We start from the raw sequence: 26198 nt of genomic DNA, 5'->3' as shown, positions 1-26198 counted from the left end.
TTGGGAGGCCGAGACAGGCAGATCATGAGGTCAGGAGATCGAGACCATCCTGGCTAACACGGTGAAACCCCGTCTCTACTAAAAAATACAAAAAAAAAACTACCTGGGGGAGGTGGCGGGCGCCTGTGGTCCCAGCTACTCGGGAGGCTGAGGCAGGAGAATGGCATAAACCCGGGAGGCGGAGCTTACAGTGAGCTGAGATCCGGCCACTGCACTTCAGCCTGGGCGACAGAGCGAGACTCGGTCTCCAAAAAAAAAAAAAAAAAAAAAAAAAAAAAAAAAAAAAATTAAATAAAATTAAAAAAAAAAAAAAGAGGGCTGGGTGTGGTGGCTTACTCCTGTAATCCCAGCATTTTGGGATGCTGAGGTGGACGGATCACAAGGTCAGGAGTTCGAGACCAGCCTGGCCCACATGGTGAAACCCCGTCTCTACTAAAAATACAAATTAGCCTGGCATGGTGGCGGGTGCCTGTAATCCCAACTACTTGGGAAGCTGTGGAAGGAGAATCGCTTGAACCCAGGAGGCAGAGGTTGCAGTGAATGGAGATCATGCCATTGCACTCCAGCCTGGGCAACACAGCAAGACCCCAACTCAAAACAAAATAAAATAAAATAAAAAATAAGGAAAAGCTGTTGAATTTTGTCAAATGCTTTTTCCACATATAATGGGATGGTCTAAGTTTTTTTAAATCTAAAAAATAACAGGCTATGTAATCGCGTATGCAGAACCTCCTTCCCCAGTATCATTCCCTCCTCCCCTAGCTGCAGACTGCTGAGGCTGAACTGGAAGAATCGAACAGGCACTTCCCAGAAGGATTACCTGGACCTTTTTTTAGAAGGGCCACTCTAAGAGACTCTGAACTCCATCCCTGTTCAAACATTTTTCCCTGTTCTGAGGTCTCCAAAGTTTCAGCGCATCACAGCACCAATGCCCTTGCAAAGAACACATGATTTATTCAAGACAACTCGTCATCAACAGCACTGACTCAAGGAACAAAACAGATAAAAAACTAAAGCAAACGTTCTGACTCTCTGGAGTGAGACCCGCTGAATTCATACAGCTCAATCTGTAAGTGTCCAAGATCCAGGGGGCAGGTTCTCAAGCAGGAAGCCTCAGGCACTCTGGTTCTGTGGGAACCTCCCTTGGGCATCTGCTTGAGAATCTGGGGAAGGGACACTGTCAGGGTAGGTTCTTTCTGCAGGCGGTATCCTGCTGGGAGCTCAGCCTAACCAAGGCCTGGTCCCTGTGCTCTTGACCTTCATCTCAAGGTCAAGGAGAGGGCACTTGACCCAACTCTGCCAGCGAAGCAAATCAGACGGTGATTCAAGTAGTGTGGTCCCAGGAGGAAGGCGGGCGCAGACAAGAGTGAGTGTACTAGGAGTCCTGGGCAGTGTCTGCTTGGTCCCAGGCAGTGGCCCAAGGTTGTGAAGGGGTTGGAGGAGGGGCTGAACCACCAGCTGACAAGTACTGGAGAGAGGGTGGCCCAGGCTGGCAGGAAGCATCATGTCTCTGCCTCATCCTGGAGGTCCTGGAGTCAGCCCAGTTCTCTTCCCACCTTTACACTCAATTCCAGTACAGAACTCAGAGCCCACCTAGCCAGGACCTGCTGGAAAATCAGGCACGTCCTAGAAGCATGGGGAGAAGAGGCTGACTTTGATCTTGGAAAATGAAGAGGATCTTGTCTCCAACTCCTTTCTACCTTCCTACACCCACGCCTCATCCCCAGAGCACTCGCCAATGTGCAATACATAGCCAGGAGTCTGAATAAATAGTCAAAGTCTCCCAAATACTGTGCAGGTGCAGAAATCCAGGTGGCATCCAAGGAAAAGCCTGGTAGAAGAGCCACCTGGGGAAGCCGTTTCTGGCCCACAGCCAGGCTTGGGAGGGCAGCGAGAAGTCCTGCCCACCAGACTCGGAAGGCTTTGGGGGCAGGAGGGCTGCTAGGGCCTGACTCCTGCCAGCCAGTCTGGAGGACAAGGGTACTCACTATGGCACCTGGCTTCCGGACGCAAACCTTGTACAAGGAGGGAGGTGACTTGGTGAGAACTAGGAGCGGCCAGCTGCCCCTGCTCAGGGTATACCTGCCCCAGCCCTGGGAACAGCTCAGGCAGGGGTCAGAGAAGGCCCTGCACCTCCCTCAGTCCGCAGGGGGTGGAGGGGTACACAGAGGCACAGACATGGCCCTCCTGGTACTGGCAGGACCCAGGGCCTTTAAGCACAGCTACCCCTGGCCCCAGAGAGGCTTCCTCAGGCCCCACTTGCCCTTTGTGGGACTCACCCACCCTGGGTTGGGACCTGGAAGCCGAGGAAATGACAACTCTTCTGAAGCAACGGGTCTGACCCTGGGCTCAGAATCAAGGTCCTTTTCTTTTGGGACAGGAGGGCCTCTGGGGGAACCTCCAGAAAAACCAGCTCCCCCTCTTCCTTCTCCCTCCCCGGGCAGAGCGCAGGGGCAGGAAGCTCAAAGCTTCGTCCTTACTCAGCAGCATTTGGTTTCCAAGATTTCTGTGTAGGGAATGGGTTCAGAACCCTCTAAGTGAGGCACGGAGGGCTCCCTCGCAGTCGGGGGTACCCAGGAGCCTGGGGCTGGAGGATGGGAACAGGAGGCAAAGGCCAAGCTTGACCTCCAGGGGCCTTGCTGAGCCAGTCTCCTCATCTGTCTCCCAGGTTCAGGGGAGCAGAGAGAAGCAGGGAGAGGAGGCGGCTCAGGATAAGGCACCCCAACAGAGAAGGGCAGGGAGAGTAATGGACAGAGGAAACATGGAGCAAGACATAGTCCCACTCTGGGAAGGAGGCGGAAGGAGACAGGCAGAGAGGTAGAGACAGAGAAGGAGGGGCTAGGAGACCTGGAGGCCTGAGAGACCCTCACCCCCTCGCACACACACACACACACGGGGAGGAGACGCCTGGGGACTTGGGCCCACGTCCACACCAACCAACTACAGACATCTGTGGGTGAGACAGATGGCAGGACTCTGCTTTCAGTGTTGCCTTCCCTGTGGAGCAGCCGAAGCAGCCCACTCAGAAGCGGTTTCTGGCCCATTGGCCAAGCACCTCCCCTGACCGGAGCCCAGGAGAAGACCAGAATCAAGAACCAGGCTGGGGCAGCAGAGCCGAGGCAGGGACAGGCCGCTGTGAGCCTCCCAGTGCCGGAAATGGCCCTGGCCCGGGAAGGACAACTTCCCGAGCTTCAGCCCTGCTCAGTATCCTGGGCAAAGAGGGCAGGGTGCAGGGCAGGCGGGGAGCTGGGCGTGGTGGCAGAAGAAGGAGCATAGCACAGTGTGTCCCCAGCGGGCACTGCCTGGGACTCGGGCCAACCCTGCGGTTTCCCCTCAGGCTGGGTTCCTACAGGTTTCTGTGTGTCCCGTGAGCCAGGGCACAGGGTCGGGTGGCTTCTCTCCCGAACATGGGCCTCTTGCCGCGGGGTTACTTTGAGTCTTGGAGCTCCTTGGCTTTCTGCAGGATCTGGCAGACATCTGTGATGGGGTAGTCCTGGGCACAGGAAAGGCCAACAGTTGCCTCTGAAGCTACCTCACCCCTGCCACACCTACACCCTCCCTGCTGGGACCCGTTGCCATGCTGGATCCTGGGCCTCAGAGGCAGGAGCACAGAATACCAGGCATCCCACACTCCCCAATCCCCAGACTCCTGTATGCAGCTGATGCTACACCATGCAGCACCAACTCAACCGATCCACACATAACCACCCCCAGGCTCTCGCGGCCCTTTCCTCAGGACCAGACCTTGCTGCCTCAGCTCTCCCACTACTGCCACTGAACCCCAGCTCCCTCATGTGGAGTCAGTGGCACTGGGCCAGTGTCTGAGCATCAGCTCGAAGTCCCAACAGTGCTGTAAGTGGCTACTGTGATTCTGCTCATTTTCCAGATCTAGTCCACGAAGTTATGAAAAACCAACTCTAGGCCGGGCGTGGTGGCTCACGCCTGTAATCCCAGCACTTTGGGAGGCCGAGGCGGGTGGATCACCTGAGGATGGGTGTTTGAGACCAGCCTGACCAATGTGGAGAAACCCCACCACTACTAAAAAATACAAAAAAAACTAGCCGGGCTTGGTGACGCACGCCTGTAATCCTAGCTACTCAGGAGGCTGAGGCAGAAGAATCACTTGAACCCGGGAAGTGGAGGTTGCTGCGAGCTGAGATTGCGCCACTGCACTCCAGCCTGGACAACAGAGCGAGACTCCGTCTCAAAAAACAAAAAAACCCAAACAACAACAAACCAAACCAATACTAAGGCCAGTTGCTGGTGAAGAAGCTGAGACCCAGAGATGCTGTAACTTGGCTTGGGTCACATGATGAGCACAGCAGAGCAAAACTGTGGACCTAAAACTGTAGGCCCTTGAGCCCATCTTCTTTTTTTTTTTGAGACAGAGTCTTGCTCTGTCATCCAGGCTGGAGTGCAATGGCGTGATCTCAGCTCACTGCAACCTCCACCTCAGGTTAAAGCAATTCTCCTACCTCAGCCTCCCAAGTAGCTGGAAATTACAGGCGCCCACCACCACACCCAGCTAATTTTTGTATTTTAGTAGAGACAGGTTTTCGCCATATTGGCCAGGCTGGTCTCAAACTCCTGACCTCAGGTGATCCACCCACCCCAGTCTCCCAAAGTGCTGGGATTATAGGCATGAGCCACCACGCCCGGTGAGCCCATGTTCTTAATCTCTACACCCCAACCTCCTTCCCCTGGCCTGAGCATGGCCACCAGCAAGCACAGCCACATTCTGGGCACCTGCGGTGTCCCGGTGTGAACACCTATGTAGAATACACGGTTTGAAGGCCAGGTCACTTGCTCAAGGCCACCCAACATTCCAGGTCAATGGCAGAACCAGGATTCAAACCCAGATCCAAACCAGATCTGCCTCAGGGGTCTGGACTCTAATCCCTGCTACGCTCCACTGCCCCTGCCCAGTCTGTCGCAGTGGCTGGTGTGGGCGGGTGCCTGGCAAGTGCCGGCCTCATGGCAGTGGCTGGGCCTGCCCCCAACTCCCATTACCTGCAGCAGCCGCATGTTCACAGTGAAGTCCCCTTCCAGCAACTGCTCCCGGATCAGCCTATGAAAAGCAGCAGCAAAAGCGCTGAGACCTGGGATGCTCTGAGCGCAGGCCCTGCCCGCTACTCCCTCCCCACCCACCTCAAGTTTGGTTTGGCGCCGTCCCAAGGACTCCAGAAGCCCAATCCAGCCATGAGAGAGCAGCCCTGCCCACCCTTCAGGGTGGAGGGTCCTCCCGTCTGGCTTCTCCAAGAACCGCCCTGGTGAGCTGATGCCAGCTCATGCCCGCACTCACATGAGCATGGCGCAGCAGACGAGGAGGAGGAAGTCAAAGCGGTTGTCATCGGCAAAGAGGGAGTCCCAGATGCGGATGACATCAGGCAGCAAGAACTCCTGGGACAGCAGCAGTGTCAGCCAGCGGAAGGCGAAGAACTGGGGCTTGATGTTCTGCTCTTGCTGGGGAGACAGCGTGGGGGGTGGGGAGCGGGACTCCATGTTAGCTGCTGGCCATGGAGCACCACGCAGTGGGTCAGAAGTGAATTCAGAACAGCAGGGCCCAGCATGCCAGGTGTGAGCACCAGGGCTGGCACCAGGCTGCCAGATAGCCTCGCTTGGAAAAGGGGCAGAGCCTGTTTGCTGCCAGCCAACATCCTCAGATCTTCCTATTTTTTTAAGAGAAGCTGGAAACCCAAACCTTTATGTAATAAGCTCTCCAGATTTATAAATGATGGCTCAAACTCTTTTCACACACTTTGCAGATGATAGCCTTGGGTTTGTGGATGTGCTGAGTGACCATCACAGGGCACTTACTATAAGCCTAGGCTATGCTCAGCACATTAACTATGTCCTCTCACTCATTTAATCCACAGAACAATTCCACAGGCAATTATTCCCACTACAGACGAGCCTTCTGGTCAGCCACAGTGAATATTAACTGAAAAAGCGTGCTCCAAAACAGCAAAAGCATACTTCCTTTTTTTTTTTTTTTCCCCAGAGACGAGGTCTCGCTATATTGCCTAGGATGAAGTGCAGTGGCACAATCAAGGCTCACTGTAGCCTTGACCTTGAGAGCTCCTCCCTCGGCCTCCTGAGTAGCTGAGACTACAGGCCTGTGCTACCTTGCCTGGCTAATTAGTTTTTAAATTTTATGTAGAGACAAAGCTTCACTATGTTGCTCAGGATGGTCTCAACGTCTGGGCTCAAGCAATCCTCCTGCCTCAGTCTCCCAAAGTGCTAGGATTACAACTGTGAGCCATCACACTCAACCCATATTTGTTTAAAAAGATATGATTATTCCTGGCCAGCCAGGCACAGTGGCTCACACCTGTAATACCAGCATTTTGGGAGACTGAGGTAGGCGGATCACTTGAGGTCAGGAGTTCGAGACCAGCCTGGCCAACATGGCGAAATCCCATCTCTACTAAAAATACAAAAATGAGCCGGGCATGGTAACGCATGTCTGTAGTCCCAGCTATTAGGGAAGCTGAGGCACGAGAATTGCTTGAACCTGGGAGGCGGAGGTTGCAGTGAGCTGAGATTGCACCACTGCACTCCAATCTGCCCTCGGACAGAGTGAGAGTCCGTCTCAAAAAAAAAGAGAAAAAAGGGCTGGGCGTGGTGGCTCATGCCTGTAATCCCAATACTTTGGGAGGCCAAGGTGGGTGGATCACGAGGTCAGGAGATCGAGACCATCCTGGCTAAAACAGTGAAACCCTGTCTCTACTAAAAACGCAAAAAATTAGCTGGGCGCAGTGGTGGGCGCCTGTAGTTCCAGCTACTTGGGAGGCTGAGGCAGGAGAATGGTGTGAACCCGTGAGGCGGAGCCTGCAGTGAGCGGAGATCGCACTCCACTGCACTCCAGCCTGGGCAACAGAGCGAGACTCCGTCTCAAAAAAAAAAAAAAAAAAAAAAAAAGATATGCTTAGATATGTATTTTATTTTTCATGAAACTTTTTGTTTACATGTAAATACCTTTTGTTTTACGAAATAAAAACGGAATGCCAGTATAATTTTTTAAATTATATTAATTTTTAAAAATGAAGTTAACACTTACCTCAGAAGACTACTAATAGTTTAAATAAGTTCATAATAAATGCCCTGCAGTATGCCTGGCACACAGTGGGCACCATTCTCAACTTTGCTTTTCCCTCCCAGCTTGCTGGGCTCTGGCCATCAGCTGCCTCAGCACATGGGTCAGTGTCCCGGGCAGCAGCAGCAGCAGCGACGTCCGACCGCCAGACCTCGCCCTGGGCTGGCATGGCGCAGCAACTCTCTGCCTCCTGTCCCTTTCCATGCCTCTGTTCCTGGGGTCCTCACCAGTTTCAGGTAGAGCTCCACGTCCTTATCTTTCAAGGTGGAGTAAACCTTCTCCATCTTGTAGGTGATGCCACACTGCGAGTCATCTAGGCTCTTGATGAAGTTGTCCCGGATCTCGGCCATGAGGTTGGTGAAGCAGAAAAAGGTGTCTGCCTCGGCGTGCTCTGGGAGAGACGCAGGATGGGGGCAGAAGTGGCGCACTCCAGGCCCATCCCACCTCTTACCTACCAGACATCTGCCTCGCTCTGAGCCCCACTGAGTTGCCTCGTCCTCGTGGTGGGGCTCAGTCCTTCCTCTGTCCTTGACCCCTCTCCACCCCTAGGTTAAAGACATCGCCTCTTTCTTCTCACGTCTGGCAACACTGTACATTCGCTTAGCAATTTATTACATACTCTCCTGATGACAATTTAAAAATCATTATTTAAATCTTCTAATTCGGCTTCCTATATATCTACCTTCTCTACCAGAAATTAAATTATAAATATTAAGAGATCAGTAAACATCCAACATTCTAGAAGATCACAGCTGCAAAGGATCTCAGAGACGATCTAGGCTAGGCCAACTCCTCAACTGGCAGAGGGAGAACAGAGGCCTGAGAGGGAAAGTGAGCTGCACAGCCTGACACGGGCCAGCAAGGAGGGATGTGAGCACCAAGAGCCTTCTTACCTTTCCACTCACTGTTGGGGTCGGTGGCAAAGGTGTAGTAGAGGGGCCCCACGATTTCATTCATGCCTTGCACGTAAGCGATGCCAGGGTTGAGCTTGGCATAGATGAACAGGATCCGCTCCACCACCTCCCAGTGGGCCTCACAACCATTGGGCAGCACTTCATACTCATTTAGGGATGATGGCGCAGAGTTCTTTTGTGGGGAGCTCATCTGGAGGAGAAAAGGAGGACCCCGTCAAGAAAGACAATGCCAAGGTGGGTGGCTCATGCCTACAATCCCAGCACTTTGGGAGGCTGAGGTGGAAGTTGAGCCCCAGTGGTCGAGGCTGCAGTGAGCTGTGATTACACCATTGCATTCCAGCCTGGGTGACAGAGCAAGACCCTGTCTCAGGAGAAAAAAACAAAAACAAAAAGAGAGACAACATGGGCCAGCCACAATAGCTCAAGCCTGTAATCCCAGCACTTTTGGAGGCCAAGGCAGGAGGATCACGTGAGCCTAAGAGTTCGAGACCAGCTGGACAACATAGGGAGATCCCGTCTCTACAAAAAAATGTAAATATTAGCCGGGTGTGATGGCATGCACCTGTGTTCCCAGTTACTTGGGAGGCTAGGGCAAGAGGATCACTTGAGCCCAGGAGGCTGAGGCTGCAGTAAGCTATGATCACACCAGTGTGCTCCAACCTGGGTGACAGCAAGACACTGTCTCACCAAAAAAAAAAAAAAAAAAAAAAAAGGACAATGTGAAGGAAGACAATGTGTTCTTGCCAGAAATGTAAATGTTTACTGTTAAGCCTGGACATATCTAGCATATGGGACATACGTTGCCACAGAGGAACAAGTCAAACACCACCATAAGGAAACAAGGAGACAAACCTAGAACATGGCACATTCTACAATACAACGACAGTCCTAAAACCTAACTTATGGTGGTAAAAGTCAGAGCAGTGAGAAGTACTAACTGGGAAGGGGCATGCAGGAACTTTCTGGATGTGGACATGTTCTTTATCTTGACTGACTGGCACTTACACAGGTACACACACAAGAAAAACATTTTCTAATTGTACATGTAATTGCACGTAACTTACGCTTCAATTTAAAACAAAAACTTTATGGCCGGGCATGGTGGTTCATGCCTGTAATCCCAGCACTTTGGGAGGCTGAGGCGGGCGGATCACCTGAGGTCAGGAGCTCAAGATCAGCCTGACCAACACGGAGAAATCCTGTCTCTAATAAAAATACAAAAAAATTAGCCGGGCATGGTGGCACATGCCTCTAATCCCAGCTACTCGGGAGGCTGAGGCAGGAGAAGCGCTTGATCCCAGGAAGCAGAGGTTGTGGTGAGCTGAGATTGCACCATTGCACTCCAGCCTGGGCAACAAGAGTGAAACTCTGTCTCAAAAAACAAAACAAAAAAAAAATACCAAAAATTTTAAATATGTCTAAAACAGACAGCTGGCCAAGACTTTTCTTTTCTTTTCTTTTCTTTTTTTTTTTGAGACGGAGTCTTGCTCTGTCGCTCGGGCTGGAGTGCAGTGGCCGGACCTCAGCTCACTGCAAGCTCCGGCTCCCGGGTTTACGCCATTCTCCTGCCTCAGCCTCCCGAGTAGCTGGGACTACAGGCGCCCGCCACCTCGCCCGGCTAGTTTTTTTTTTGTATTTTTTAGTAGAGACAGGGTTTCACAGTGTTAGCCAGGATGGTCTCGATCTCCTGACCTCGTGATCCGCCCGTCTCGGCCTCCCAAAGTGCTGGAATTACAGGCTTGAGCCACCACGCCCGGCCAAGACTTTTCTTTCTTTTTTCTCCCCCCCAGACAGAGTCTTGCTCTGTTGCCCAGGCTGGAGTGCAGTGGTGCGATCTCGGCTCATTGCAACCTCCACCTCCTGGGTTGAAGTGATTCTCCTGCTTCAGCCTGCTGAGTAGCTGGGATGACAGGCCAGGTGATGACCCCCCCCACCACGCCCAGCTAATCTTTTGTATTTTCAGTAGAGACGGGGTTTCACCATGTTGGCCCGGATGGTCTTGAACTCCTGACCTCGTGATCCACCCAAAGTGCTGGGATTACAGGCGTGAGCCACTATGCCCGGCCTGGCCAAGACTTTTCAAAAAGTCAGCTGTTGGCCGGGCACGGTGGCTCAAGCCTGTAATCCCAGCACTTTGGGAGGCCGAGACGGGCGGATCACGAGGTCAGGAGATCGAGACCATCCTGGCTAACATGGTGAAACCCCATCTCTACTAAAAATACAAAAAACTAGCCGGGCGAGGTGGCGGCGCCTGTAGTCCCAGCTACTCGGGCGGCTGAGGCAGGAGAATGGCGTGAACCCGGGAGGCGGAGCTTGCAGTGAGCTGAGATCTGGCCACTGCGCTCCAGCGACAGAGCGAGACGCCATCTCAAAAAAAAAAAAAAGAAAAAAAAAAGTCAGCTGTTAAGGTGATGGGGTTGGGGAGGGGAGGCCTAGTCCAAATCAAGAGACCAAAGAAAGAGAATATCCAAAGATACCACTGGCACAACTGAGGACATCTCAATCGTTCATGGGTGATATTATGGACTCATCGTTAATCTTCCCAGATGTGCTAATGGTAAGTAGGAGAATGCCCTTCTTCTTTTTTTGACATGGAATCTTGCTCTGTCACCCAGACTAGAGTGCGATGGAGTGATCTTGGCTCACTGCAACTCTGCCTCCTAGGTTCAAACTATTCTCCCATCTCAGCCTCCCAAATAGCTGGGATTACAGGTGACCACCACCACATCCGGCTATTTTTTTTTTTTTTTTAAAGTAGAGAGGGGAGGGTTCTGCCATGTTGGTCAGGCTGGTCTTGAACTCCTGACCTCAGGTGATCCGCCTGCCTTGGCCTCCCAAAGTGCTGGGATTACAGGTGTGAGCCACTGCGCCTGGCTGACAATGAATGCCCTTATTCTCAGGAGATCCTGCTGAAGTGCTTGGTGGTAAAAGGTCAGACATCTGCAACTTACTCTTTCTCTATATATAATACACACACGAATAAAGCAATGTGAAAAATGTTAACAACTGTTGCATTTAGATGGAAAATATACAGATGGTTATCCAGTGTACTCTCCTTTCAACTTTCCGGAATGTTTGAAAATTTCCATAAGAAAAGGCTGGAGGCCGGGCGCGGTGGCTCAAGCCTGTAATCCCAGCACTTTGGGAGGCCGAGACGGGCGGATCACGAGGTCAGGAGATCGAGACCATCCTGGCTAACACGGTGAAACCCCGTCTCTACTAAAAATACAAAAACTAGCCGGGCGAGGTGGCGGGCGCCTGTAGTTCCAGCTACTCGGGAGGCTGAGGCAGGAGAATGGCGTAAACCCGGGAGGCGGAGCTTGCAGTGAGCTGAGATCTGGCCACTGCACTCCAGACCGGGCGACAGAGCGAGACTCCGCCTCAAAAAAAAAAAAAAAAAAAAAAAAAAGAAAAGGCTGGAGGCCGGACACAGTGGCTCACACCTATAATCCCAGCACTTTGGGAAACTAAGGTGGGAGGATCACTTGAGGTCAGGAGTTCGAGACCACCCTGGCCAAAAGTCTCTACTAAAAATACAAAAATTAGGCCAGGCGCGGTGGCTCACGCCTGTAATCCCAGCACTTTGGGAGGCCAAGGCAGGCAGATCACAAGGTCAAGAGATCAAGACCATCCTGGCTAACACGGTGAAACTCCGTCTCTACTAAAAAATACATAAAAAATTAGCCAGGTATGGTGGTTGGCGCCTGTAGTCCCAGCTACTTGGGAGGCTGAGGCTGGAGAATGGCGTGAACCTGGGAGGTGGAGCTTGCAGTGAGCCAAGATTGCGCCACTGCACTCCAGCCTGGGCGACAGAGCAAGACTCCTTCTTAAAAAAAAACAAACAGGCCGGGCGCGGTGGCTCAAGCCTGTAATCCCAGCACTTTGGGAGGCCAAGACAGGCAGATCATGAGGTCAGGAGATTGAGACCATCCTGGCTAACATGGTGAAACCCCGTCTCTACTAAAAATACAAAAAATTAGCCGGGCGCGGTGGCGGGTGCCTGTAGTCCCAGCTACTCGGGAGGCTGAGGCAGGAGAATGGCGTGAACCCAGGAGGCAGAGCTTGCAGTGAGCTGAGATCGTGCCACTGCACTCCAGCCTGGGGGACAGAGCGAGACTCCGTCTCAAAAAAAAAAAAAAAAAAAAAGATTCACGTGCCTGGGCCCTGCCCTAGACCTGATCGGTCGGAAGCCCCAGAGGTGAGTGACCCATCTGAGAGAACCCAGGCAGTGACGGTGGATGAAGCCATCCTGGAAGCGTAGGGTCCTGGAGACATTAAACTCTCTCTCCCATAACATATACATACATATGTATGCATACACATGCAGGGATGTTCACACACAGAGACACACATCAGTCACATTTACCAAGAGCCTTTTATGCGGCAGACAGTGCTGTATGGGTATTCCTCCATTTAATCCACTGAACAATCTAAAATATTCTCTCAACATTATTTTCAAGATGAGGAAACTGAGGCTCAGAAATGTCGGACTGCTCCTTAAATGTCTAACATTAGGTGGTAGCATCAGGAATTGACCCTGAACTGGCTGACTCCCAAACCTAAGGTCTAGGACTTGAGGGCAGGCTTCCTCCTGAGGATGCCCAGGGCTTTCTGCTTTTGAAGAATCTGCACAGCCATGACCTCATTTCATCCTCTTGGCAACTCAGGGAGGGTAGAAATGATTATGCCCGTTTATGGTCGAGGAAACTAAGTCCAGGATGTGAACCTGGTATGACTTGCCCAGAGTCACACAGATGGTCAACTTTAACTCCAACTGCCCAATCATGAACCCAGAGGCTTAGAGATGAAGTTTCTGGTGGGTTCTCTGCTACCAGTACCAAAAGTTAAACTAGGTAAGTGCTCCTTATACCCAGTTACTACAGTGAAAGGAATGACAGGAGCCAGTCCCCTCCCTGCCCTTCAGTCAGGAAATCAGCAGTCAAGAGTGCTGCCAACGAAGCCAGCCTCCTGGTAATCTAGCCACGCAATCTGCACTGCACAGCAGTTCTGCTGGACACCCAACTCTCGTAGGCACCTGCAACCCTGGATTGGCCATATCTGCCCCTGCCCGTCAGAGCTCTGATCAAAGTCATTCCCAGCTGGGTGTGGTGGCTCACGCCTGTTATCCTGGCACTCTAGGAGGCCCGGATAGGAGGATCGCTTGAGCTCAGGAGTTCAAGACAGTCTGGGTGACATAGCAAGACTCTGTCTCTATTTTAAAAAATAAAACAAACAAACCAAAAACAAAGTCATTCCCCAGGGGAGAAAAACTTTTGCAGTAGTATCTGCCCTAGCTTGTTGGAGGCTATAGAGAAGGCTTTTTCCGTTGAAGGAAGACAGTGAAAGTTTAGGGCAACAAGCCACTATTCCAGATACCAAAGTAGGGGGTGTAAATTAAGGAATAAGGTAATATACTTGTTTGACTACAAGCAGTTTCTCAGAGTTACAGGAATCTATTAAAAGTTGGGGGTTCTATCAGTTCCACCCGAGCCTCTCAGATCTAACCCTGCTGCATCCCTGCCCCCACCACCTCTTGCCTAGACAACTGCAATGGTCTTCCAGGTAGCTTCTCTACCACCACTCCTCCATCTCCATAGTGCCTAAAGCATTTCTGACACAAGCAGACGTGAATCACGTCACTGCCCTGCTTACAGTGCTGTAAAGGATTCTCCCCACCCCTTAGGACAAAGGCCCCACGTGGCCTCACCAGCACCAACCTCTTCCTTCACTCTCTGCTTCTAGCTACCCTGGCCTCCCTGCCCTGGAACACACCATGCTCTCTCCCGCTGAGCACTTCGGCATATGCCCTCGTCTCCACCTGGAATGCGCTCTTCTTTTTTTTTTGAGACAGGGTCTCGTTTTGTCACCCAAGCTGGAGTGCAGTGGTGCAATCTAGACTCACTGCAACCTCCACCTGCCGGGTTCAAGCAATTCTACTGCCTAAGCCTCCCGGGTAGCTGGGATTACAGACACCCACCACCATGCCCTGCTAATTTTTGTATTTTTAGTAGAGACAAGGTTTCACCATGTTGGCCAGACTGGTCTCGAACTCCTGACCTCAGGTGATCCACCCGCCTCGGCCTCCCAAAGTGCTGGGATTACAGGCGTGAGCCACCATGCCTGGCCAGGGCCAAATTTTTGTATTTTCAGTACAGATGGGGTTAAATCCCTGGGTTGGTCAGGCTGGTCTCGAACTCTTGACCTAAAGTGATCTGCCTGCCTTGGTCTCCCAGAGTGCTGGGATTAGAGGCATGGGCCACTGTGCTGGCCGTTTTCTTAATTTTTATTGTTTTGAGACAGGGTCTGGCTCTGTCACCCAGGCTGGAGGGCAGTGGTGTGATGCAGGCTCACTGCAACCTCTGCCTCCCAGGCTCAAACCAACCTCCTACCTCAGCCTCCTGAGTAGCTGGGACTATAGGCACGCGCCACCATGCCCAGCTAATTTTTCTATTTTTTGTAGAGACGGGGTTTCTCCATGTTGCCCAGGCTGGTCTTGAACTCCTGGGCTCAAGCAATCCTCCTGCCTCAGCCTCCCAAAGTGCTGGGATTACAGGCGTGAACCACTGTGCCCAGCCCTATCACACTTTCTCACATTTGTAATGACCTCATTATAAGATTAGAAGCCTGGCTCATTCGCTCACTGTGACGCAGGGCCCTTCCCAGCAGCCATTACACCCAGCTGGGACACAGCGAACCTCTGTCACCCAACTTTCAGAAAGCACCCCAGGATCTGGCAGCATCAGGATTGCTCTGAGTAACTGTCAAGCAGATGGTCATGGCCTGACACCTTGTGGCCAGGAGTTTAAGAGAAAAAGGAAAGAAAAGACTGTTGGGGGAGTCCCTGGGGATCCCAGGTTGGCACTCACATTTGTGACCCCACTCCGGTTCCGGGCCACTGTCTGAGATTTCAGTGTAGTCTGTTCCACTCTCTTACGAAGGGTTTCAAACTCATTCTGGGGGTCCAGGATGAGGAGGCAAGGGTACTCAGTGGCCCTCTGGAAGAAGGAAATGTCTGGGCACAACCTCCTGTCAAGCGGGAACAGGAAAGAATCTTGTTACTCAGGGTGGAGGTTTTCGCCATCCCATCTGCACTCTGCTGCCAGGAGACCCCAAGACTCCCCAAAAGCATTGCTTTTTTTTTGAGACTGTCGCCCAGGCTGGAGTGCAGTGGAGCGATCTCTGCTTACTGCAAGTTCTGCCTCCCGGGTTCACGCCATTCTCCTGCCTTAGCCTCCCGAGTAGCTGGGACTACAGGCGCCCACCACCTCGCCCGGCTAATTTTTTTGTATTTTTAGTAGAGACGGGGTTTCACCGTGTTAGCCAGGATGGTCTCGATCTCCTGGTCTCGTGATCCACCCGCCTCGGCCTCCCAAAGTGCTGGGATTATAGGCATGAGCCACTGTACCCAGCCAGCATTGTTTGTTTTTAATTACAACATTTTGAATCACTAGAGGTCAGGAGTTCGAGATCAGTCTGGCCAACATAGTAAACCTTGTCTCTATTAAAAATACAAAAACTGGCCGGGCGCGGTGGCTCAAGCCTGTAATCCTGGCACTTTGGGAGGCCAAGACGGGCGGATCACGAGGTCGGGAGATCGAGACCATCCTGGCTAACATGGTGAAACCCCGTCTCTACTAAAAAATACAAAAAACTAGCTGGGCGCGGTGGTGGGCGCCTGTAGTCCCAGCTACTCGGGAGGCTGAGGCAGGAGAATGGCGTAAACCCGGGAGGCGGAGCTTGCAGTGAGCTGAGATCCGGCCACTGCACTCCAGCCTGGGCGACAGAGCCAGACTCCGTCTCAAAAAAAAAAAAGAAAAAAAAAATACAAAAATTGGCTGGGCATGGTGGCTCACGCCTGTAATCCCAGCACTTTGGGAGGCTGAGGCGGGTGGATCACCTGAGGTCGGGAGTTTGAGACCAGACTGACCAACATGGAGAAACTCCATTTCTACTTAAAAAAATAGAAAATTTTACCCAGGCGTGGTGGCACATGCCTGTAATCCCAGCTACTTGGGAGGCTGAGGCAGGAGAATCACTTGAACCTGGGAGGCGGAGGTTGCAGTGAGCCGAGATCGTGCCATTGCTCTCCAGTTTGGGCAAGAAGAGCGAAACTCCATCTCAAAAAAAAAAAAAAAATTAGCCAGGCGCAGTGGCAGGTGCCTGTAATCCCAGCTACTAGGGAGGCTGAGGCAGGAATTGCTTGCGCCTGGGAAGAGGAGATTGCAGTGAGCCAAGATTGCACCACTGCACTCCAACCTAGGCAACAGAATGAGACTCGGCCTCAAAAAAATAATAATAACAACAATTACAACATTCCATTTTAAAAACAGTATTTTTTTTAAAGAGCAGTAGTCATTGTATATGTATACATACCCACATTTTATGTGTATTTGCAAATAGATACATACTTTTTTTAAGAAGTGTCATTATAGGCCGGGCGCGGTGGCTCAAGCCTGTAATCCCAGCACTTTGGGAGGCCGAGACGGGCGGATCATGAGGTCAGGAGATCGAGACCATCCTGGCTAATATGGTGAAACCCCGTCTCTACTAAAAAAAAAAAATACAAAAAACTAGCCGGGCGACGAGGCGGGCGCCTGTAGTCCCAGCTACTCAGGAGGCTGAGACAGGAGAATGGCGTGAACCCGGGAGGCGGAGCTTGCAGTGAGCTGAGATCCGGCCACTGCACTCCAGCCTGGGCGGCAGAGCAAGACTCCGTCTCAAAAAAAAAAAAAAAAAAAAAGAAGTGTCATTATGGTCATACAACCTAACTCCTGTTTTAAACTCCAAACATCTTTCCACATAAAAACATTTATCTAGGTCAGGCACAGTGGCTGACAACTGTAATCCCCGCACTTCGGGAGGCTAAGGCAGGAGGGATCACTTGAGCCCAGGAGTTCAAGACCAGCCTGGGCAACAAAAGGAGACCCCATTTCTATAAAAAATTAGTTGGGGCCAGGAGCAGTGGCTCACACCTGTAATCCCGGCACTTTGGGAGGCCGAGGCAGGCGGATCACGAGGTCCAGAGATCGAGAACATCCTGGCTAACATGGTGAAACCTCGTCTCTAATAAAAATACAAAAAATTAGCCGGGCGTGGTGGTGGGTGCCTATAGTCCCAGCTACTTAGGAGGCTGAGGCAGGAGAATGGCGTGAACCTGGGAGGCGGCGCTTGCAGTGAGCTGACATCGTGCCACTGCACTCCAGCCTGGGCAACAGAGTGAGACTCCACCACCAAAAAAAAAAGAAAAAAAAAAGGAGACCATCCTAGCTAACATGGTGAAACTCCGTTTCTACTAAAAATACAAAAAATTAGTCAGGTGTGGTGGCACGCACCTGTAATCCCAGCTACTCAGGAGGCTGAGGCAGGAGAATCACTGGAACCCAGAGGATGCAGTGAGCCGAGATCATGCCAATGCACTCCAGCCTGGGCAACAGAGCAAGACTCTACCTCAAAAAAAAAGAAAAAAATTAGCTGGGTGTGGTGGCATGTGCCTGCAGTCCTGGCTACGCGGGAGGCTGGGGCAGGAGGATCACTTGAGTCTGGGAGTTCAAGGCTTCAGTGAGCTGAAACTGAGCCACTGTACTCCACTCCAGCCTGGACAACAGAGCAAGACCCTATCTCAAAAAAAAAAATTATCTAACATGCACAAACACAGAGTGGTTTGTAGTAGCAAAAGAGGTTTGGTTCCATAAGTTACACACTGTACAACAGAATATTACATAGCTGACCTGGAAAGATGTCCAAGACAGAGTGACAGGGAAAACAAGTTGGGAGATGGTGTCTAGAATGTGATCAAGTTTTTAAAATATATGTACTGCAGTACACGTACTTTTTTCAGACTTCTTATACTTAGCACATTGCAAACCTGCTTCTAGAAGCACCAAAGGATGTGCTACCATCACTACCCACGTAAAACAGAACCTGGCCAGGCGTGGTGGCTCACGCCTGTAATACTAGCAGTTTGCAAGGCTGAGGCGGGTGGATCACTTGAGGTCAGGAGTTCGAGACCAGCCTGGCCAACTGGTGAAACCCCGTCTCTCCAAAAAATACAAAAATTAGCCAGGCGTCGTGGCACATGCCTGTAATCCCAGCTACTAGCGAGGCCGAGGCAGGAGAATTGCTTGAAACCCGGGAGGCGGAGGTTGCAGTGGGCCGAGATTACACCACTGTACTCCAGCCTGGGTAACAGAGGGAGCCTCTGTCTCAAACAAAACAAAACAAAACAAAACAAAAAAACAGAACCTATTTCCCCGGGTCACAGAGTGGTTCTTGACTTGAACATGGCAATCAGAACAACTCATGGGTAAACATTGCACCAACCCCAGCCTGAGAGCATAAGAGGCAGTGCCTCCTTTCTCCCGCAGCCTGACTGAGTTGCCCTGTGCGGGGGTCATATGGGGCCATCTGAAGATGAGCCTGGGCTGAGGAGCAGCACCCACGGTGGCAAGGGCAAGGAGTGCCCTGCTTTATCCTGCCACGCGCCTTCTTCCCCGGCCACAGGGCACTTTCATGTGCTGTGCCTCAGCCCAGCAGACTCTTCCACCCAGCTTGCTGCCTCCCTGCTGCCTCCTTCTCTTTCACATCTCATCCTGAGCCTCCTCTCTGGAAAGGCTTTCCTCAACCCCCCAAAGGAAAACAAGGCCTCCCTCTGATTCTCTAAAAGCATCAGTTTTTCCCTCCTTCACAGCATTACAGTATTTGCAATTATGTATCTGTTTCCAGGTTTAGTGTACATCTCTTGACTTACACTGGAAGCTCTCGGAAGGCAGAGACTGTTTCAGTCCTGCTCACTCCTAAACCCCTCCTGACACAGGTACTCAGCCATTCCTTGAGAAGGAGCTGAATGGAGGGCCACCTGTCTGTGCTGGTGCAGACTGACTTGGGCACCTGAGAGCTGCCCCTTGGAGGTTCTGAAGGGTCACTGGGGGCCAGAGTGCCGGCTTGTCCTGTCTGACCAAGTGCCGGGGGTCCCAGGCAGGCTGTTGTACAAGGAACAGGATAAGCTCCCAGGACCCTTCTCTGATGGAGATCTGATCATTCTAAGGGCCTCTGTATGTGCTAAGACAAGCACAACAGTCCCACGTATCTGTGGAGACCCACCCCGTTCTGTGCCCTTAGCCTTAACTACCTTACTCCTACTTCACAATAAAGAGAGTAATGATCAGAGGGTGTGAGTCACTTGCCCAAGGTCACACAGCTAACAACTGGTGAGGGTGGAATGGAAAACAGGCAAATGGACTCCAGAACCCAAGCCCTTAGCCACTCCACCCACCTGTGGACAAGGCCTGCCTTCTAGCTCCTCACCTAGTCCAACACGCTGCCAAACTCCCCAGCCTGAAAGGGCCGCAGAGCCAGCATCTCCACATTTCTTTACCAAGTAGAAAAGCACAAACACATTGTAGCTCAAGATTTTTAAAACTGTGTATCTGACCCTGTCAACTCCTTTGCTCAAAACCTTTGCATGGTTGCCTCATGCTTAGAATCAAGTCCAACGTCCGGCCCGTATCTGGCCCCCTGGCCTTGGCATTGTTCCTCAGATGTGTCAAGCTCTGTGGGCCCTCCGGACCTTGTCAAGGGCAGTTCCCTGCCCAATGTGGCCTTTGCTGCACTCTTCCCCTAAGGCCTCCCGCTCCTCAGATCTCAGCTGAATCACTGCCTCTCAGGTGAGGTTTCCCCAAACCCCCTCAAATTTTCCTTCAAGAGCATTTACCACGAATGCCATCTGCTAAGATCTAATGGGCTGAATGTCTGTCTTGCCATCTTCCCTTCTAGGTTCTAAGATCCTTAAGGGGAGGGAACACAGTCTATTCAGTGCTCAACCCTGAGCTTAGTGCTAAGCCTGGCATACAAGAGGGGCTCAATACTTGTTCAATGAATGTCAGATGAATCCATAAACGCCTGGGGTACGAATGAAATTCCAGCTCAGATAAGAACAGCCAGGTACATACAAGGACAGAACATCCCTCGCTAAGCCTCATTCTCAGCCTGTCATCAATAGGGCCTGGACCCAACCGCTGAGACAATCCACCAGCAGCTCCGCAAACACCCACCCATGGGCCTGGCCTACAAATGGAAAAGACAGAGCTGCAGAGAGCCCCAGAAGTCCCGTGGGCCAGCTTCCGGCCCCAGGCCCCCTGCCTACCGGACATCTTTGTCGATCTGCAGCAGCACCTCGTTGTCCTTGAAGTATGTGTTCCACCGGCTGTCAGGGTTGGGGTTGAGTGGCTGTGGGGAGAAATGAAGATGCTCTGTCCGAGGCCCAGATAGGCACCTGGGCCCGATTTTATCCCGGAAACCTGAGTAGTGGCCTTGCTGCAACAACCCACCACACACTGAGGTGTGGCCCTGACACCACCTGCAAGCTACTCAGAGGAGCCAACACAGCCCTTCCCACAGCCTCCTGAATCCGTTTGAACTCCACAGTCGGGAGCCCAGCCTGGTAGCCACCTCTGAGTACATCTCTGCTGGGCAGGGACTCTGTTCCTTTTCTGTCCATTGCTCTAGCTCGAGAACTTTGCATGTAACAGTTGCTCAGTAAATGTTTGCTTGCTGAATGAATGAATTCGGTTTCTTCAGCTCTCATTCATCGATGCTCTGAGTTGTCAATTTCTATCTGTGAGTCTGGGCCTGGGGCCCATCCATTTCTTTCTCCTGCGCTCTGAAGCCCAGGGAGGAGCTCAGCATTTGAGGAGAACAATGCTTCCTGGCAGCCACAGAGGGCAGCCTAGCCTCCCTCCCGCCCTGCTCTGACTTTCTTCAAGCAACGGGAATGAGGGTTGAAATAGACCATGTCCTCAGAGCACCTGACGCAGGGCTGCCCCTGCAATGCTCCTTGGACCCAACTATCGTTTGTCTTCCTGAGCTCAGGGCCCCCAAGCTTAGCGACCCAACACAGAAAGGAGGAACTGGGAGGTCCAGAGGGGACTGACACCAGACTGCACCTACCCCCTGGCATGCAGGGGACCTTGCCTGCTCCAAGGCCGCCACCCCTCCACATTCTGTATCCTGGGTCTCTGCTGCCAACCTCTACTCACATGGTCCTCAAAAGTCACATCCTCCCTGGACACACCCATGTTGGCCTTGGCAATGCCAGGCTGGATGATCATTTCCCTCAGGAACTGGGCATACAGCTCCCTGCAGGAGACAAGCGAGAAGGATGATTCCCGACGGTCCTACCCAGGAAGCCCAGACCAGAGCAGCAGCTGCAGGAGGCAGGGCGGCCTCAGCAGCACCGGCTCCGTCAGATGCAAGGGCCCTCCTGTCACTGTCCTTACACAGGGTCTCACCTCTGTTTGGCCAGGATGGAGGTCCATGAGGCTCTCTCCAAGGGAAGGTAGTTCAAGAGAATCTGCACAGAGGGAGAGGGGCAAAGCTCTGGTGACCCTCCTGCACCAACGTCAGTCTTTAGGCGGGGCTGACAGGCCTCAAGAAAAACATCTCATAAAGTCCCAAGAAGACAAGATGGGCTGAAACCCAGGAATGCCAGCATGAGCTAGGGGTAGCCTCCCCCTTCCTCCCCACTGCCTCCCTCCTCCTTTAACCCAAACCAGCCCTTCCCTCTGCTTTTCCTCACACAGACTCTTCCACATGATCATCAGACCCTGTGCTCTAAAGGGCTGGAAACCAGGACACTGGGCTTCCATGGCCACCTGAGCTGGGAGCTTTGGGCAAAGCACAGCCTTTGTTTTGTCCCAATAAGCATGACTTTCACTGTACTTCATGGACCAGGAAGCAGAGGTCTTCACTGTTGGCATTACAAAGTATCCCATTCCCAAGGGGAATTCCAGAGAGGACACCAAGAGGAACAGAAAACCCAGAACTTCCCAGAAAAGTTCCCTCGGACAAGCAAGGAAAGGTGCAGAACAGGAGGAAGAAGCCAGGGGTAGGGGCAGCCTATGCAGGAAAACCCAGGGACTCTCAGCAGAGCAGAAGCCCCACCCCAGGCACACCCACCTTCCAGCAGAGGCACCGCAGTCCACCCTCACAGGGGATGCCTGTGGACACAGCAAGCAAAGGTCATGTCCCAGGCCAGAGTCCCAGAATCTCCAGCCCTTCACCTTGGAGCCAGCTAGCGGGGAGTAGAGTGGGCAAGAAGTCCTTCTTCAAGAATCATTTCCCCAAGAAAGATTACTAGACTGAATGTTTTTTTTTTTTTTTCTTTCTTTCTTTGTCTTGAGATGGAGTCTCCCTCTATCACCCAGGCTGGAGTGAAGTGGCGCAATCTCGGCTCACTGCAGCCTCCGCCTCCTGGGTTCCAGCGATTCTCCTGCCTCAGTCTCCCAGGTAGCTGGGATTATAGACACGCACCACTATGCCTGGCTAATTTTTGTATTTTTAGTAGAGACAAGGTTTTACCATGTTGGCCAGGCTGGGCTTAAACTCCTGACCTTAGGTGATCGCCCGCCTTGACCTCCCAAAGTGTTAGGATTACAGGTGTGAGCCACCACGCCCGGCCCAGACTGGATACAAATTTTTTTTTTTTTTTTTTTTTTTTTTTTTTGAGACGGAGTCTCGCTCTGTCGCCCAGGCTGGAGTGCAGTGGCCAGATCTCAGCTCACTGCAAGTTCCGCCTCCCGGGTTCACACCATTCTCCTGCCTCAGCCTCCCGAGTAGCTGGGACTACAGGTGCCCGCCACCTCACCCGGCTAGTTTTTTGTATTTTTTAGTAGAGACGGGGTTTCACCGTGTTAGCCAGGATGGTCTCGATCTCCTGACCTCGTGATCCACCCGCTTCAGCCTCCCAAAGTGCTGGGATTACAGGCTTGAGCCACCGCACCTGGCTGGATACAAATTTTTTTTTTTTTTTTTTTTTTGAGACAGAGTCTTGCTCTGTTGCCCAGGCTGGGGTACAGTGGCATGATTTCTGCTCACTGCAACCTCCACCTCCCCAGTTCAAGCGATTCTTCTGCCTCAGTCTTGCAAGTAGCTAGGAGTACAGATGTGAGCCACCACTCCTGGCTAATTTTTGTATTTAGTAGGGATGGGATTTCACCATGTTGGCCAGGCTGGTCTCAAACTCCTGACCTCAGGTGATCCACCCGCCTCAGCCTCCCAAAGTGCTGAGATTACAGGTGTGAGCCACCATGCCCGGCCTGGAATGTTCTTTTGAGGATAACACTTTCTCATCCGTCCTCAGGATGAGGATACTCCTTCCTCAGGAGCAGCCTTTACCAACCACCATCTCATCCCAATTCAGGTCAGTTCCCCCCGTTATAAGCAATAATGGCTCTGTTACTATTTCATAGCATCTGTCATAAGTGGAACTGTTATATATATATATATAACAGTGGTGTGTTTTCTTAACGTCTGTAACCCCTACTACTGGGTAAGCCCCAGAAGGACAAAAACCACACTTATTATTCCCAGTGTCTAGCACAGAGCATTGCACATAGAAGATATTCCATACGTATTTGTGGAATATAAACTAAGCTATGAATGCTACGTATTTTGTGCTTTACCGGTATTATTTCATTTAATCCTCATGATAACCCCAGTAAGTAGGGAAGATTAGCATAATTGTCCTAAGAAGGAAAGTTAACTGTAAAACTCTTAACTACTAACACTGACTGCCTCCCCTTTGGGGCCTGTATTTCACTCCTGAACAGAAAGACAAAGTTCTCCTCCAATAATATCAGGAAGCTCACTAGAGCAGTTGCTGCTATAGTATCCATGGTACCATGAACATGAGCTAATGCCTCCACCTCAGAATCTATATGATGATGGCAAGGACAATATAAGAAGTTCTTTTTTTTTTTTTGAGATGGAGTTTCACTCTTGTCACCCGGGCCAGAGTGCAATGGTGCAATCTCAGCTCGCTGCAATTCCCAGGTTCAAGAGATTCTCCTGCCTCAGCCTCCCAAGTAGTTGGGATTACAGGCAAGTGCCACCATGCCTACCTACTTTTTTATATCTTTAGTAGAGACTGGGTTTCACCATGTTGGCCAGGCTGTTCTCGAACTCCTGACCTCAGGTGATCCACCTGCCTCGGCTTCCCAAAGTGCTGGGATAACAGGTATGAGCCAAGGCGCCCGGCCAGAAGTTCTTGCTGGCAAAGTTACAGGGTCAAAAAAGTGACAAGAAGCGATGCAGAACACGTTGGGATATTTTTTAAAACAGGCAAAAAGAGAGTTATCTTTGTGCTGGCTGGGGCAAAGTCTAACACGGCAGGATCAGCTCCTTCAAGTCAGTGTCCCAAGGCTATTTGACCGCTAACCAAAGTTTACTGCCACCTCAGGCAGCTTAGACCCCAAGCCAGGGAGAGAACCAGGAACCACCCTGCAGTTAACCAACACAGGAAGCTGGCTAAGGAATGAGGGAGGACTGTCCCGGGCTCAAAAGGGTCCCCCCATTCTCATTCTCCAGTCTTCAGTCCTGTCCTGTTACTCTCAGGAATCTGGCACCTCCTGTCGAAAGCCTAAGGGCAAGGCACACTAAGTGTGGCCACTGCCCCTCTGGGAAACTCGTCCAAGCTCAAGGTAGTCACTGCCTGTTCAGCTCTACAGAATCTGGAGAAGGCCCCAAGTGTAATTTCCTTCCATGGCCCCAGCCCCCAGCAGCGGGGCCCTAGAGCTGACCAGGCGTGGCCTTGGGCACCGCCCCCGGTATTCTAGCCACAGGGCTGCTCTAGGGAAACCCTGAAAATAAAGAATGGCTTCTTACCACTAAAGCTGAGTTCCCGCAGCTTTTCCAAAGCAATTGAGGGCTCCTTCAGGACATCCTGGAAATCTGCAATTCTAGAAGGGGAGACAGGGAGGCAAATGAAGCACGCTCATATCGGCTCAGTGAGACCCACAGCCCTCAGCTCCCTCACACCGCCAGTTTCCAACCTGTGCCTCTCTCCTTTAGGACATAAAAATCACACAGGTCCTCACAAAAGACAGCTTTGGAGAACAACAAAACTATATTTCACTTCTTCCTCTACAACCAGAAACACAGAATGCCAGGGAAGAAACTTGAGAGATATTCTTGTCTAGAAGTTCCCAAATGAGGACCATAAAATTAGACACATTCCAATATTCTAATATTTAGTGAGCTGACATTTACTAGGCACTTCCTGCCGGCCAGGCCCGGTCCACAGCACAGCCACCAACTGAACTCCTTGGACCTCAGGAACCAGGAGTAATATGATCTGCAGACAATGGACAATGCTCACAAATATAACCATTACAAGACCTCTGGGCCTGCCAGAAGACAAGGACAAAGGGTTTAAAAAACACGTCCTGAAGGAAAACTGAAGAGTGAGCAAAATTCAGCCAATGCTGCAGGATCTGGCCTGGGGGAGGGGCCAGACTGGAGAATGCAAGTTCTCTAGCAATCTTAGTCAGAAAAAAGCACGGAGGACAGGGTGCACTTGGAGAGAGTACAGGAGCAGGAGACTCAAAAGGGGGAAAGGGAGGGGGCGGGGCATGGGGGTCTGGAAGAGGAAGACTCAGGGGAAGGGGGAAACCAGGGGTCCAGGATGAGGGAGGCAGAAGGAGTGACACCAGGGGCAGGAGAAGGGCCGCCTCTCCGTCCTTCCTGCAGTCCACAGGCAATGAGGTTAGGTGGACGCTCGAGACCTTCTGCCGGGGTTGCGGGGGGGGGGGGGGTCTGCCGATTCCTAGCCCCACCCGCGCTTCCCCCTTCTGAGGGGCAGAAGGGGCAGCCTGGCCAGGAGGGGCCCAGCCGGGTCAGGCCCCGTAGCCCCTTACCGGCTCTTGTGCAGACTTGACATGGTGTTGACTTCCGGACCCCCCAGCTGCCTCCGCCGCCTGCGCCTCGGCCGCCTGCGCCGCCACCACCGCCGCCCCCCAGGGACGCGGGGCTCTGGGCAAAATCCTCCGGCGGGAAACGCAGCCACTAGCTTGCGCGTTCCGCCGCCCCGGCCCCGCCCCGCCCCGCCGGTCACGTGCCACCCCTCTACTCTCACGCTTCCACCCGGTACCGGAGGCCACCGCCGACCTGGTTGGGCGGGGCAGCCTCGGGTCGGGTGGGCGTGGCAATAGCGGGCCGGGAGCCCCCAGCGCCGTGGACTCTGCCGGCCAAATTTGAGAACCCGCCGGTGACAGCGCAGACTGTATGTCTCTGGACTATTCCTTGCGCTTCCCTGGGCCTCAGTGTCTACTTACGCAATGTATCTGTCACCCTATCATCTTCCCTGCAAGCAACCCCCTGTAATTAACTACTGCAGGATTGTTACAGGAGTCTCG

The 26198-nt window shown here is 52.1% G+C and overlaps 1 protein-coding gene across 2 annotated transcripts; it reads right to left on the bottom strand.

Annotated features, from left to right (window-relative positions):
- Positions 1-931: 931 nt before the first annotated feature.
- Positions 932-25870, bottom strand: TBC1D13 (TBC1 domain family member 13). 2 transcript variants are annotated; one of them, XM_010360896.2, is made up of 12 exons: positions 25701-25870; positions 24670-24743; positions 21964-22004; positions 21297-21358; positions 21045-21144; positions 20153-20235; positions 14877-15036; positions 7990-8200; positions 7324-7487; positions 5303-5463; positions 5011-5068; positions 932-3493 (listed from the first exon to the last, which is right to left on the bottom strand). In XM_010360896.2, exons 1-12 carry the CDS (start codon positions 25721-25723, stop codon positions 3428-3430), a joined length of 1203 nt encoding a protein of 400 aa, XP_010359198.1. In that variant the 5' UTR covers positions 25724-25870; the 3' UTR covers positions 932-3427. The 2 variants fall into 2 exon arrangements, with proteins under 2 accessions (XP_010359198.1, XP_010359199.1); XM_010360897.2 differs by lacking the exon at positions 21964-22004 and having other exon boundaries at positions 25701-25811.
- Between the last annotated feature and the right edge of the window lie 328 nt (positions 25871-26198).

Source organism: Rhinopithecus roxellana, chromosome 16 (genome assembly GCF_007565055.1).
Source record: "Rhinopithecus roxellana isolate Shanxi Qingling chromosome 16, ASM756505v1, whole genome shotgun sequence".
Taxonomy (NCBI): Eukaryota; Metazoa; Chordata; class Mammalia; order Primates; family Cercopithecidae; genus Rhinopithecus; species Rhinopithecus roxellana.
The sequence above is the reverse complement of the archived record's forward strand: the minus strand, read 5'-3'. Positions and strand labels throughout refer to the sequence as shown.

Excerpts from the sequence above, each read along its gene's own strand:
- TBC1D13 (XM_010360896.2), bottom strand. The coding sequence starts at position 25,723 with ATGTCAAGTCTGCACAAGAGCCG. Across the intron at positions 20,236-21,044 it reads ATGTGACTTTTGAGGACCAT|CCACTCAACCCCAACCCTGA; the intron begins GTGAGTAGAGGT and ends TTCTCCCCACAG. Across the intron at positions 5,069-5,302 it reads GTCTGCTGCGCCATGCTCAT|GCTGATCCGGGAGCAGTTGC; the intron begins GTGAGTGCGGGC and ends TGCTTTTCATAG.